This window comes from Pipistrellus hanaki (genome assembly GCF_964339955.1).
Source record: "Pipistrellus hanaki genome assembly, chromosome: 2".
Lineage (NCBI taxonomy): Eukaryota > Metazoa > Chordata > Mammalia > Chiroptera > Vespertilionidae > Pipistrellus > Pipistrellus hanaki.
The window spans coordinates 190,849,448-190,862,965 of record NC_140504.1 but is presented as its reverse complement, the minus strand read 5'-3'; the positions used below and the strand labels follow the sequence as shown (position 1 = coordinate 190,862,965).

The 13,518-nt window shown below is 57.4% G+C and overlaps 1 protein-coding gene across 1 annotated transcript in view; it reads left to right on the top strand.

Moving 5' to 3' along the window:
* Window positions 1–12,840, top strand: part of IGSF21 (immunoglobin superfamily member 21) — a 200,521-nt gene extending 187,681 nt beyond the window's left edge. The window contains exons 5-10 of the mRNA XM_084875253.1: window positions 4,046–4,161; window positions 7,239–7,713; window positions 10,591–10,676; window positions 11,070–11,262; window positions 11,607–11,645; window positions 12,617–12,840. Of these exons, the coding sequence (XP_084731379.1) occupies window positions 4,046–4,161; window positions 7,239–7,713; window positions 10,591–10,676; window positions 11,070–11,262; window positions 11,607–11,645; window positions 12,617–12,690 (983 nt within the window). The 3' untranslated portion in view covers window positions 12,691–12,840. The remainder of the gene's footprint in view (window positions 1–4,045; window positions 4,162–7,238; window positions 7,714–10,590; window positions 10,677–11,069; window positions 11,263–11,606; window positions 11,646–12,616) is intronic.
* The last annotated feature ends 678 nt before the right edge of the window (window positions 12,841–13,518 follow it).

Genomic DNA, 13,518 nt, shown 5'->3' with positions numbered 1-13,518 from the left:
CCACTCAGTGTATATATATATATATATATATATATATATATATATATATATGAGGCCCAGTGCATGAATTATTCATGAGTGGGGTCCAGCCAGCCTGGCTAGGGGGAGGGAACATGGGCAGTTGGCCAGTCTGCCTTCTAGTCTAACTCTTGATTGAGGGGACAATTTTCATATTAGCCTTTTATTATATAGGATATACACTGAGTGTCCAGATTATTGTGCGTTCAGAGATCATCATAATCTGGCCACTCAGTGTAATGCCAGCCACATATGTGATTGTACATTTTCCCATAACAGCGCTGAGAAAACCTGTGAAGGTGAGATTATTTTTAGTAATATATTTACTAAGTTCAACATAGCCCAGGTGTTATTTCAACAGGTACCCAGTATAAAATTTTCATAATGTATTTAACATTCTTTTAAGACCGTCTTCAAAATTCCGTGCGTGTTTTACCCCTACAGCCCATTTGAACTTGAAAAGGTCACAGATGCGTGCTCAGAGCCACATGGCGTCGGTGATGAGTGTATGGGACAGGACCAGGCCAGGACATTCTCTGGTCTCCTCATCGAACTGTGGGTGCCCCAAAGCGGGGGACCAGGTTTGTTCTCCCAGCCGGCGGCAAGGAGCCCCCGAGAAAGGATGTCCATAAACAATATTGTAATAAACACAGCTGGCATGGGCCGGGTGCACGGTGAAAACACTCTCAGGCACTCCTTCATTGAATCCTCGCAGGTGCCCTATAATTGCCTTCTGTGTGTAAGGAAATCAAGGTTCAGAGAGGTTAGGTAACACGCCAGGGTCATGGAGCCGGGGAGTGGCCCCCTAGTCTTTGAACTCTGGGTGGTGGGGTTTAGAGCCCACACTCTTAACCATTGCCCCAGACTACCTCCCTGCATTACAACTAACATGCGTTAACATTGCTGACCTGCCTGGCAGGCTTCCTGTGTGCCAGACAGGCTTCCTGTGTCAGCATCATCTCAGGTACTCCTCAAGCCATCCCACGAGGAAGGTTCTAGGTGCCTGCTTCCCGTTTGCTCAATGAAAGCGAGGGAGAACGAATGAGTGATTTTGAAGGTGCCCGCTGCCTAGCTCTGAGCCTCTAAGAATCCTGGGGGTGTACTTACGCCAGCAGGAGCGTGCCAGAGCTCTGTGCCAGACTCTACTTGGCATGGTCCCTTAATCTTTGGGGCAAACGAGGTAAGCAGAGCCACCCTCAGGAGCAGTTCTCAAGAGATCCAGCTTTCAGGCATCCCTGGGAGTGGAGAGGTGCAGGGTGGATGTGTGTTTCCGGAGGCTCGCATGCGTACTTGGGGCTCGCATGCGTACTTGGGGAGCCATGGGTCTGGCTCCTTCCTTCTTTCCGAAGGCCTGGTGGCACAGCTTCACGTCCGCGTTCAGGCCCTGGAGCGGGGGCCGGTAGGTTCAAATCCTGACTCCGTGAACCCAGGCAAGTTGCTGCACTTCTCACATTTTCTCATCTGAAAATGGGGATACATACCCTCACCTCCTAGTCCCCCGGTCGGCAAACTACGGCTCGAGAGCCACATGCGGCTCTTTGGCCCCTTGAGTGTGGCTCTTCCACAAAAGACCACGGCCTGGGCGAGTCTATGTTGAAGAAGTATAAGTTTAAAAAATTTGGCTCTCAAAAGAAATTCCAATCGTTGTACTGTTGATATTTGGCTCTGTTGACGAATGAGTTTGCCGACCGCTGGCCCAGATTAATGGTGAGGATTAAGTGAATGAACGCGGGCAAGGGCTTGGAAGGGCTTCTGGCCCATCAGCGTGAGCCGCCGCTGGCGCTTGCTGCGGGATCCAGGTTTGCAGGGTAGTTTTGGAAACATTAGATTGCGGAATCTGCGACTTCTGGGTAATTGAAGTGTTCGGATGCGTTCTTCCCCCTCGGAGTTCCTACCCACTTACCATCTGCTTCCTCCCATCTTACACTTAATTACAATTCTCCGCCTATTGTTCTCCCATTGTCTCCCGCTTCTCCGCGTCCCCCGCTGACAGCACGCGGCGGCTGCCCGGATGAATGAACGGGCATACCTGGCTCCGTTTCCCGGGGCCTTAAAATAGAGCTGCCGGGCGGCTGTCGCCCCCGCCAGCCGGTGCGCTCCTCGTCCCGGTGTCTGCTTCATCGCTGGGCGCCCGCCGCGAGCACCTGGCACCCTGCCCTGCACCTAGTAGGTGTCAGGAAATGTTTGTCGAATTTAATTAAACTTAACTGGGGTGAAAACCCCCTGCTGGAAGGAAAGGCCCGCATCTCTTCATTTCCTCGGCTCCCCCAACCCTGCTCAGGACCGAGGCTGGGTGAGCCAGAACCGACTGGCTTTCCCCAGCGAAGTCCTGAGAGTGTGGCTTTGGGGCTGATCACAAGGGGCTGGGGAAGTAACTGGAGGAATCTCAGGATAGGTTACCCTGCCACGTGCTAAATAAGCCCTGTTTTATCGATTCGCTGGTTCTTCAAATATGGCTGCTGAGGATGATTCCCATTTCATAAACTGGGGAACTGAGGCACACAGTTGTCTTTTGTTTTGTTTTTAATATATTAATATATTTTTATTGATTTCAGAGAGGAAGGGAGAGGGAGAGAGAGATAGAAACATCAACGATGAGAAAACCATTGATCGACTGCCTCCTGCACAACCCCCTCTGGGGATCAAGCCCACAACCTGGGCATGTGCCCTGACCAGGAATTAAACTGTAACCTCCAGGGTCATAGGTCCACGCTCAACCATGAAGCCACGCCGAGAGGGCCTGAGGCTCGCTTGCTCAAGGACATGGAGGGGACGCTAGCTTGGCTGGGACTTGGACCCAGATGTACCCAATGGCTCCATATGCACTCATCCCAACCCCCACAGCGCCCGGAGCCCTGGCTTTGGCACAGTGGCCGGGGGCAGCTGGTGAGGAGAGCTGGAGGGAGGCAGGATAAAGCACAACCGACCCGCCCAGAGTAAAGCCTCCTGGCTCCCAGTGCCTGTCAGAGTCAGCCCTTTCTTCCCACTGCCCTCACCGTGGGCAAAGCTCCCTCTCCAGCCTAAATTCTGCTTCCGGTCTCTTCACAATGCAACGCAGATCACGTCGCTGCTCTTGTCTAAAACCTTCCATGGCTCCCCACTGCTCTCAGAACCAAGAAGAGCAGCTCGGGCCCAGGGAGCTGCCCTAAACCCCTCTCCGGCGGCTGGGGCAGGGAAGGAGAACACAGCAAGGAAGGCCTGCTCTGCAGCTGTGGCTGGGCTCCACGGGGCAGAGGTGCCCTCTGTGGCCCTTTTAAGCTAGGTGCCGTTTAACCACCGACTCCCAGAACTCCTGACAGTGCCACAGCGGGCTCTCCTGTGGGTGTGGGAACCTGAGCCAAGGAGGGTGACTGGCCACCAGCCCCCTGGTCAGTGCCCAGCACCTGCCCCAGTCCCGGCACGTTCCCCTGGCTCCTTGAGCTGCCATCACAGCGGCCTGCTTCCCATCCCTCCTGATGCCCCCACCACCATCACCACCACCAACAACAACCTGCCCCAGGCTTTTGACATGCTGTTCCCTCCCGCTGTCATGCTTGTCCCACACATGTGGCTGCCTCAGGGCACAGCGCAGCGTCAGTCCCTCGGGCTGGGGCAGTGCCCCTTTACGCTCCGTTCACCTCCCGGGGCCTGGAGCACTTGCCTTCACTAGGTGCCCTCTTGATTTGGGCTCTGATCCGGGCTGTGAGCCCCGTGGACAGGGCCTTCCTTGCTGTGTTCTCCTTCCCTGCCCCAGTCTCCGGAGAGGGGTTTAGGGCAGCTCCCTGGGCCCGAGCTGCTCTTCTTGGTTCTGAGAGCAGTGGGGAGCCATGGAAGGTTTTAGACAAGAGCAGCGACATGATCTGCGTTGCATTGTGCAGGGACAACCTTCTCGCTGGGGTTGGTGACAGTGGCACCCTCTGGTCGGGCACCATTTGCCCCTAGCCCTGCCCAGCACTCCGCATGGGGCCTGGCCCATCTGAGGTGAGCGGTGGATTCTTCTGGAACCTCCCAGCTAAGCCTTCTTTCTTTTGTGCTTCCTTCCTGGTAGCTCCTCCTACCTCCATCGAAGTGGTGGCTGCGGACACACCAGCCCCCTTCAACCGCTACCAGGCTCAGAACTTCACACTGGTCTGCATCGTGTCCGGAGGGAAGCCAGCGCCCATGGTGAGTGCCCCTGGGACTGCCCTCCCCGAGCCAGTTCAGCTGCATCATGCCCGGGAGAGGGCTGAAAAGTGAACTCTGCCCCATCTGCCCCGGTCTGACCCTGCCCACTCACTCCGCCGACCGCCTCTCCTGCTCCCAGCCTCTCAGCATGGGGAACCCCACTTTTGCTGGACCCTGGGATCCTTGAACTACACAGTGGGAGCAGTTTTTAGGGGATCCCAGCATCGTGCTCACCCCAGTTATTGAGCAGGATGCAGACGCATGAGGCCCAGAGAGGAGAAGGGACTTCTCAGACTCACCCATGGTGTTCGTGTCAGAGCTGGGATTCCGGCTCATGTCCTCTCGCCTCAGGTCCAGTGTGGAGGGAGGAGGGAGGAGGAAGGAGGAGACAGGGAGGGAGGAAGGACAGAGGAGGGAGGGAGGAAGGAGGGAAGGTAGGAGAGGGAGTCCCTGTGTGGGCCAGCCTCCTCCTGCAGCCACCCTGACTGCGCTGAGGGCTCGGTCCAGCACCAGAGCTCTTGGCACGCTGATGCACCAGGGACGGAGGGAGCCACCGCTGAAAGCTGGCTCCAGCCGGCCTGCCACACGCGCTGATGACCCTGAGCAGAAGGAGCTCCCCTCCGCTGCTCATTCCTGCAAGGAGCTTTAGAGGCTGGACACTGTGCACATTTTCGGCTTTTTAAGAAGCAGTAGGACCGTTCGCTCTGAATGAAATACACAAAAGTTCTGTGTATACAACATTTAACAGTGAAGTGGGGGGCGGGGGGGGGGGGGACACACGGCCTGTACCGGTCCCTGAAGCACCCTGGCCCTTAGGGCTCCACGCAGCCACCCTGAACCTGCGGGCTGTGCGACCCCAAGGCCCCTCCAGTGTGGACACTGTGGAGGACTCCAGGTGTTGACCCTGAGAGTTTCTTACATCACTGGGGTCAGTGGGGGGTGGTAGGAAGGATTAGAGTTCAAGGTGGGAGGCTTGTCTCACAGGCATCGTCCAGTGGGATAACCGAGGGCTCAGGCCAGCCTCACCCAGCTGCCCAGGAGAGGGCAGTAAACAGGTACATGGAGGCTCAGGCGGGGCAGTAGGCAGGTGCACACAGGTCCAAGTGGGGCAGTAGGCAGGTGCACACAGGCCCAGGCGGGCGGTAGGCAGGTGCACACAGGCCCAGGCGGGCGGTAGGCAGGTGCACACAGGCCCAGGCGGGGCAGTAGGCAGGTGCACAGAGGCCCAGGTGGGGCAGTGGGCAGGTGCACAGAGGCCCAGGTGGGGCAGTAGGCAGGTGCAGAGAGGCCCAGGCAGGACAATAGGCAGGTGCAGAGAGGCCCAGGCGAGGCAGTAGGCAGGTGCAGAGAGGCCCAGGCGGGATAGTAGGCAGGTGCAGAGAGGCCCAGGTGGGGCAGTGGGCAGGTGCACACAGACCCAGGTGGGACAGTAGGCAGATGCAGAGAGGCCCAGGTGGGGCAGTGGGCAGGTGCACACAGACCCAGGTGGGACAGTAGGCAGGTGCAGAGAGGCCCAGGTGGGGCAGTAGGCAGGTGCACACAGGCCCAGGCGGGGCAGTAAATAGGTGGGCAGAAATGAGCCTTTGGTGAGCTCTCCACTCAAACCTGTGCAACCACCGAAACTGGTTTGGCTCAGTGGATAGAGCGTCAGCCTGCAGACTGAAAGGTCCCAGGTTCAATTCTGGTCAAGGGCATGTACCTTGGTTGAGGCAGGTGATCGGTGATTCTCTCTCATTGATGTTTCTAACTCTCTATCCCTCTCTCTTCCTCTCTGAAAAAAAAAAAATCAATAAAATATATTTTAAAAAAACTGTGCTCCTGAGGGGACCTTCAAAGCCAGCACTGGCAGGAGCAGGACATGGCCCCACGTTTCCCCTGTGGAGCCCATACAGAGGCCTGGTTCCCTAAAATCAAGCAAGTGGGTCTTTTTCTCCAGAGAAAAACTCATTTTTCCGAAGGGCCGAAAGGAAGTTTCCTCGCGGCACTGCGGCTGCGGGAGCACCCCTCCCCCCGCCTGCGTGCTCCTGCCATTGAAGACCCAGCACTAAAACATCCCCATATAGAGAGTAAAAAACATATATACACATTCCTCAGCCTACGTTTGCCTGGAAGGTCAGGATTTGAAAGAATCCTTTGATATAAATAACAAATGTGCTTCTGAAGCACTTTTCCAAAAAAGAAAGAGAGGAAAAACCCAAATCAGCCCATTATGTGCGCAGGAGATTCTTCCTTGGCGCTATAAACTCTGACAGATTCTCTGGGCCGCACATTCCACTTCCTCCCCCGCCTCTCCCTCCTCCCCCTCCTCCTGTCTCTCCTCAGGCATCCCTCTCCTTCCCTCCCCCTCCTCCTTCCCTCCCCCCCTCCTCCTCTTCCCCCCTCACCTGCATCAGCATCCTGAAAGCTGCTTCCGTCCCTCCGCTCTCCCTGTCTCCCATCTATTTATTTATCTGATTTATTAAAAATACACCCAATCCCCGTGGGCCTCCGGGCACCTGTACCAAAATAAAAAGACGGCAAATTAAATTAAATGCCGCCTCTCTAAACTGGAATTCCTCGAGAGCAGAGAAAGCGGGAAGATGGCCCCCTTGGCCTCCTCCCCCGCACTGAGCTCCCTCCCCCTCACCTCTCCACATGCACACCTGCTCTCTGTCTTCTCTCCAAAACCTACAGAGGGACCACACGCACAGGCATCCTTTCCTCACTCTTCCCTCGTCTCCTTTCATCTCAGCACCCTCGCCTGCTCTCCCATCTTCTTGCTCTCCCCAGGTGGGCACAGACCACCCCTTGGTGGCTGCCCGGCTGCCCAGGGCCCTTCTGTCCGCTGTTTCCAGGCGTCCCACACCCCATGGAGTAGGGAAACTGTGGCTGGGGAAGGGCTAGGGATGGGCACAGCCTCTGCCCCCTGGACCAGCCGGCTCCATCTCGGGTGCTGGAGGGAAAGGAACAAGGAGATCCATCGGAAGGTTACCAGGCGGAGGAGGCTCCGGAAGGACCGGCCTCTTTCGGCCACACCTTCTGAGAGCCCAGCGGGAGGCCGAGGTCATTGGCACAAAACCTTTTCCTTGGAATTTCAGGTTTATTTCAAAAGAGATGGGGAACCGATTGACGCGGTGACGCTGGCAGAGCCGCCGGCGGCCAGCTCCGGGCCCCTCCGGGACAGCAGGCCCTTCCGCAGCCTCCTGCACCGAGACCTGGACGACACCAAGGTGCAGAGGTCGCTGTCCCTGATGGACCCTGAGAACCGGGGCGGGCGTCCCTCCACGGAGCGCCCCTCCCTCGGCCTGACCCCGGACCCCAGCGTCCTCTTCCAGCCGACCACCGAGAACGTCCCGGAGACGGTGGTGAGCCGAGAGTTCCCCCGCTGGGTCCACAGCTCCGAGCCCGTCTACTTCCTGCGCCACAGCCACAGCCCGGGCAGCGACGGCACGGTGGAGGTGCGTGCCCTGCTCACCTGGACGCTCAACCCGCAGATCGACAACGAAGCCCTCTTCAGCTGCGAGGTCAAGCACCCCGCGCTGTCCATGCCCATGCAGGCAGAGGTCACGCTGGGTGAGTACGGTGTGGGGTGCAGGCCCCCTGGGGAACTGGGGGTGGGAAGCCTTGGAGCAGGGCCTGGGCTGCTGGACGTCACGGAGTCAGGGAGGAGTTGGAGCAGACGCACTCAGGGTCAGGCACGGAAGTCAAAGTCTGCGTCCGCTAGGAGCTTTGCTGAGCTGGAGAGGAGAGCATGGGAGATTTAGCTAGGCCAGCGGAGGTCACTGGGTAAGGTCAGGACACGAGAGGTCACGGGAGTTTGGTCCATCAGGATCAATAGGAATCCGTGTTAGAAAACACGCAAGGCCTTTGCCCTGGACGTTGTGGCCTAGTTGGTTGAGCATCATCCCTTGCACAGAACGGTGGCCGGTTTGATTCCCAGTCAGGGCAGGTGCCCAGGTTGCCAGTTCAGTCCCTAGTCCGAGTTCCTGCAAGAGGCAACCGATCCATATTAATGTTTCTCTCTCACATGGATCTCTCTCTCTCTCTCTCTCTCTCTCTCTTCCTCTCTCAAATCAATAGAAACATTTTTTAAGAACTATGGAAGGTTTTCAAGGTTGAAATGGACTGTGGAAAGCATAGGGAGGTTTGCTGGGTGAGGGAAGAGCACAGGGACTTCTCAGGGACAGTTGCTGAGTCGGGTCACAGGAAGGTCAGAGAGGGTTTTTCCATCACAGCTGAGAACATGGGAGGTGACAGAGGTCTTCTGTATGAAATAAGACCCATTCGCTCAGGGACAGAGGTTTTCTGCATGAATGGAAGGCCCGTTACCTCAGGGGCAGTTACTAGGTAAGGGTTGTTGACACCGCAGGCCTCCGGCTGGCAGATCAGGGTCCCTTTCTTTGGTGCCCAGGCCCAAGGCTGAAGGGAGGAGATGGGCCTTTAGAAAACAGGGCCCTGAGGAATCTGACCCGGAAGCATAAGGCGTCTGCTTTGACCTTCAGGGGTTCAGGCCTCTCCTGGACATGGGCGCCCTTCCCCGCCCTCTGCTGGCCGCAGCCCGACAGTGCTGCCCCAGCAGGACAGCGAGAGCAGACAGAGTACCCAGGGTGGCACTGCCTGCCCCAGGCAGCGCTTCCCACCTGCGACCGACCTACGGAGTGTGAATAAAGATGGCGGAAAGTGATTTGAGCCTCCTAAGCTAGTGGAGCCAAATATTAGTCCACAGAGCCAAATATCAACAGGACAACGGATGAAATTTCTTTGGAGAGCCAAATTTTTTAAACTTAAACTTCTTCTAACGCCATTTCTTCAAAATAGACTCACCCAGGCCTTGATATTTTGTGGAAGAGCCACACTCAAGGGGCCAAAGAGCTGCATGTGGCTCTCGAGCCGCAATTTGCTGACCACTGCCCTAAGCTTGCATCTCCTTGGTACAATCTCGAAAGGTCATGAAGTTCAATGAGATCATGCGCATAAGGCATGAGCACAGTGCCTGGTGCTTCATGTGGCTCGACAGATCTCGGCCCTCAGACCTTCACCTCCTGATTTTCCTAACATCCCGGGGCGGGGGGGAGAGAGAAGGTGTGGACACTGGCCGTTAGCACTGTTCCCATTTGCTCGGGGGGCGGGGCGGGGGTGGGGAATGCCAGTTGGTGTGACTGGGCCAAGGCTCACAGAATAGAGCAGAACTTGCTCTCCGCCTCCCGGGCCAGGACCCCCCTCGCTCCTGTGGATACAGAAACCAACAGTAGGCCTTACCCCCCACTTCCGTCCTCGAAGCAGGCCCAGCTCTTCCCAATGAGGCTCCGGCCGCCCCCTGGGGCGCCTCCGGATGTCTTTGCTTGTGATTTAATTAACAGCCCTTTGGTCTCCTCCTCAGAGAATGAGGTTGGCAGGGCCTGGGAGACCACCCGCATCGCCAGCTGCTCTGATTTCGCTCGGAGCCTCTGAGTGGGAAGGAGAGGCTAGGCGAGCAGGCAAGGGCAGAGCGGGGAGGTCCCAGGCCAGCCCGGACCCGGGACAGAGCTTTCTCCTCCAACTCCTCTGTGAGGTGTTCACAGAGAGTGGCCCAGACCGGGCACTCCGGTCAGAACACTCTGGCCCAGGAAGCTGCCCAATCTGTCCCCAGCTCCCACCCTCCTGACCCCCTGACCCTCTGCCTCAGCGCCACCCCCTGGCTGTTCCCTCCACCTGGAACCCTCCTCAGGACCTTCCGTTTCTTGTCTGTGTACTTGTTTGCAACTAAATGGCAAGCTCGAGTCAGCAGGCCCTTGGTTTGTTCACCGCTGTGCCTAGCCCTGCCCCACAGCCGGGCACAGGGTTGGCTCAATAATTACTTGTTGAAAGGATGAGTGAGTGAGTGAGTGACTGTGGGGCAGAGTCCTGGCCTGGAAGTGAGGGAATGTGGAAAGCTGGCTCCGTTGTGACCCCTTTGTTACCCATGGGCCTCGGCTTCCCCATCTGAACCCTGAGGGGATGGACCCCGTGATCCCAGTGGCTCGTCCACCCTGATGTTACCTGCTCACAGGACAGCAGTGCCCTGGGCACCTGTCTCCCATGCCCAGAGTACAGGGGGCTTTGGAGAAGTGACACAGGGCGTAAGGAAGAGGGGCAGGGAGGACCGAGACCCGGGATCCCCCCACCTTGTCCACTGGGGCAGAGACCGTGTTCTGTGAACTGTTGGCTCCCCAGCTCCCAGCCAGGTTGGACTCATCGCAGGAGCTCGGGGAATGTGTGTGAATGAACGCAGGCAGACTCGAATGAATGAATGAATGAATGAATGAATGAATGATGAACATCCTGGAACTGGACTAGAATTGGACTGGCACCTTCTCCTCCATTTCCCTGCCCCTGCTTTTCTTGCTCAGTCTCTTCCCCCACCACACACACACACACACACACACACACACACACACACACACCTCTGACCTGGCCTTCCTCTCCCTACAGTTGCCCCTAAAGGACCCAAAATCGTGATGACGCCCAGCAGAGCCCGGGTCGGGGACACAGTGAGGATTCTGGTCCATGGATTCCAGGTCGGCCTCTCTCTGAGCTCCCGTGGGGTGTGGGAGATGGGAGCGGCCCCAGCTCAGGCCCTGGGCTCCCTGGCAGCAGCTCTGAGACCCTCCCCTCCACCTCCAGCCCAGCCGGTGGGCCTCGGTCTGCTGCTCCGTCTGCTAATTCGATGAGAAGGGGCAAGAGGTTCCTGCGTCTTTGCTTACCCACCCAGAGCCCGGGGTAGACATACCTCATGGACCTGACCTTCTTTCCAGCCCTAAGTCCTCCTCTGCCTGGTGTTGCAGGAAGCCCCTCCGAACCCACCGATAAGCCCGTGTCCCCAGGCATGGCCGGGCCGTGGCCCTGACCCCTTGCTGCTCTGGCAGAATGGCTTCTCCTGTGACCAGACCTTCCCCTGCTCTGGCCAACAGAACGAGGTCTTCCCGGAGCCCCTGTTCACATGGACGCGGGTCGGGAGCCGCCTCCTGGACGGCAGCACCGAGTTCGACGGGAGGGAGCTGGTGCTGGAGCGGGTTCCTGCCGAGCTCAACGGCTCCATGTACCGCTGCACAGCCCAGAACCCGCTGGGCTCCACCGACACGCACACCCGGCTCATCGTGTTCGGTACGCTGTGCCCGACTGGGGCTCAGGCGGGGGGACCACCCAGGGCTCTGGCGGACACTGCCCCGAGGAGGAGGGGACAGCAAGGGCCTGAACCCCACAGGGTGGCACTGGGGTTCGGCCGTTACCCTAGGTCCACCACTTCGCAGCTGGGCAACCTTGGGCAAAGGACATAACTTCCCTCAGTTTCTCCATCTGTACAATGGGCTGCCACCTCCGGCCCACAAGGGTGTGTCTGCACCAAGACAGCATGTGAAACCACACGGGAGGTGTGGGCTAGAGGGGCGCTCCTTGACTACACTCCAAAGACATCCGCTCGTTAGTTCTCTCTCTGTTCCTTCCCACAGAAAACCCAAATATCCCAAGAGGAACGGAGGACTCCAATGGTAAGTCTCCACTCAGAGCTCCTTGCTGGGAAGTGGGATTTTCAAGGCTGGAAGCTCTGGTCCCCAAACCTCCCATTGCCTACCCCTTCCCCCCCACCCCCAGCCTTGGCAGGAGACTGGTCAGAGGGTCAGGAGTGGGCCCTGAGGCAGTAAAGGGGACTTGGCACCCAAAGTAGCAGCAGGGATTTCCAGCGACTACGTGTGTCCCCAGCACCATCCACAGCAAGCGATTCCAGTTTTTTTTAAATCCTCACCCGAGGGTATTTTTCCCATTGATTCTCTAAATAAAGAGGAAGGGAAGGAGAAGGGGAGGGGGGTGGGGGAAGAGATACATTGCCATGAGAGAGTCACATCGATTGTTTGCCTCCTGCTCATGCCCCGACCAGGGCCAGGGATGGAACCTGCAACTGAGGTATATGCCCTTCAGACCACTGGCTGACACTCTAACCATTGAGCAAACTGGCCAGGGCAGCGACTCCAGTGTTTTTAACTGAGAGCTCAACTTCCTGATCCCAAGGACACATGTCCAGCATTGACAATGGGGCTGTGTCTGGGACATGGGACCACTCCGTAGGGGAGTTGGGAGCACAGACAGTAGGCTCTGCTGGGGCCCTTCAGACTGCCCTCCCCATGATTCCCCCAATCTGGGCACCACCCCAAGGGACCCAGGCACTGCTCCCAGGCCACCAGCTCTCCTGTCCCCACACTGGGCCCATCTCACAATTCAGAATGGGGCCCCCAGTCCTGGTCCCCACTGGAGGGCCCTGATGGCCACCAGGGAGCTTGGCCTCAGCCCAGCAGGCCCAGGGCAGTGAGGGGGGTCACCTCAGGTGGGACAGGTGGCAGAGCTGGGATCAGATGCAGAAGTCCAGACTCTGCTGGGCCCTGTGAGTCTCCGCCGTTCCCAGGCTCCCTCAGTAGGCGCCGCGGTGGGTCTGCCGGCTCTGACCTGCTCCCTGCGCCCGGCACAGGTTCCACCTCTGGCCCTGCTGGTGTCTGGCTCATCCTGGTGCTCGCCCTGACAGTGCTCCTGGAGCTGACGTGAAGGCCCAGCCACTCCGCCTGGCACTGACACCTCTGCGATCGCTTTTCATTTCTTTTCTAAACTATTTCCAGTCTTGTTCTTAGTCTCTTTCTGTCTGTGTCTTGGCTTCTTCGGTCGGTTTAATTAAAACAAACAGAACGGTTTTCCCCACCTGGGACTGTGGCTCTGCGTTCTTCATTTGTTCTATCACGGCAACTGGGTGCTTCCTGGCCTCCAACATGGGGACAGGCACTGGGGTGGAGGGAGGTGACGAAGGAGATGGAGCATGCTCCTCCCGGGATGAGGGGTGGAGAGGCAGCTCAGGCTCATGCATATCCTAACAGCCAGGTGTGGGGAGTAGCCAGAGACGTTCAGGAAATTAAAAGTTCCTCGGGACCAAGTGTAATGGTCAGCTATCGCCACAATAATGCTGCCTAACAAACCAACCCACATCTTAGTGGCCTGCAACAACGAGCATGTATGGTCATGTTCCTATTCAGGATGAAGTGGTAAAGCTGATCCAGACTGGGCTCAGTGGGCACCTCTGCTTCAGGTGACAGGTAGAATATTCTAAATTCCTGTGGTTCCGAAATTCCTGGCTAGCCTCCAGGCTGTGGCTTGAGCTCCAGTCTCCTCCAAGAGTGTTTGCTCTGGGGCTCAGGCTAAAGGTGAGGTGGCTCTCTGACCTTTGGCCATTCAATGGTAGATCACCAAAGCTGGAGAAATAAACCAAACTTTGCAGCCACCATGGAAGCATCTGCCTGTCATGTCCATGACCGTTAGCCAAAGCAAGTCACATGGCCAAGGCCAATGTCAGTCAATCAAGGTCACATGTAAGTCAGGGGCAGA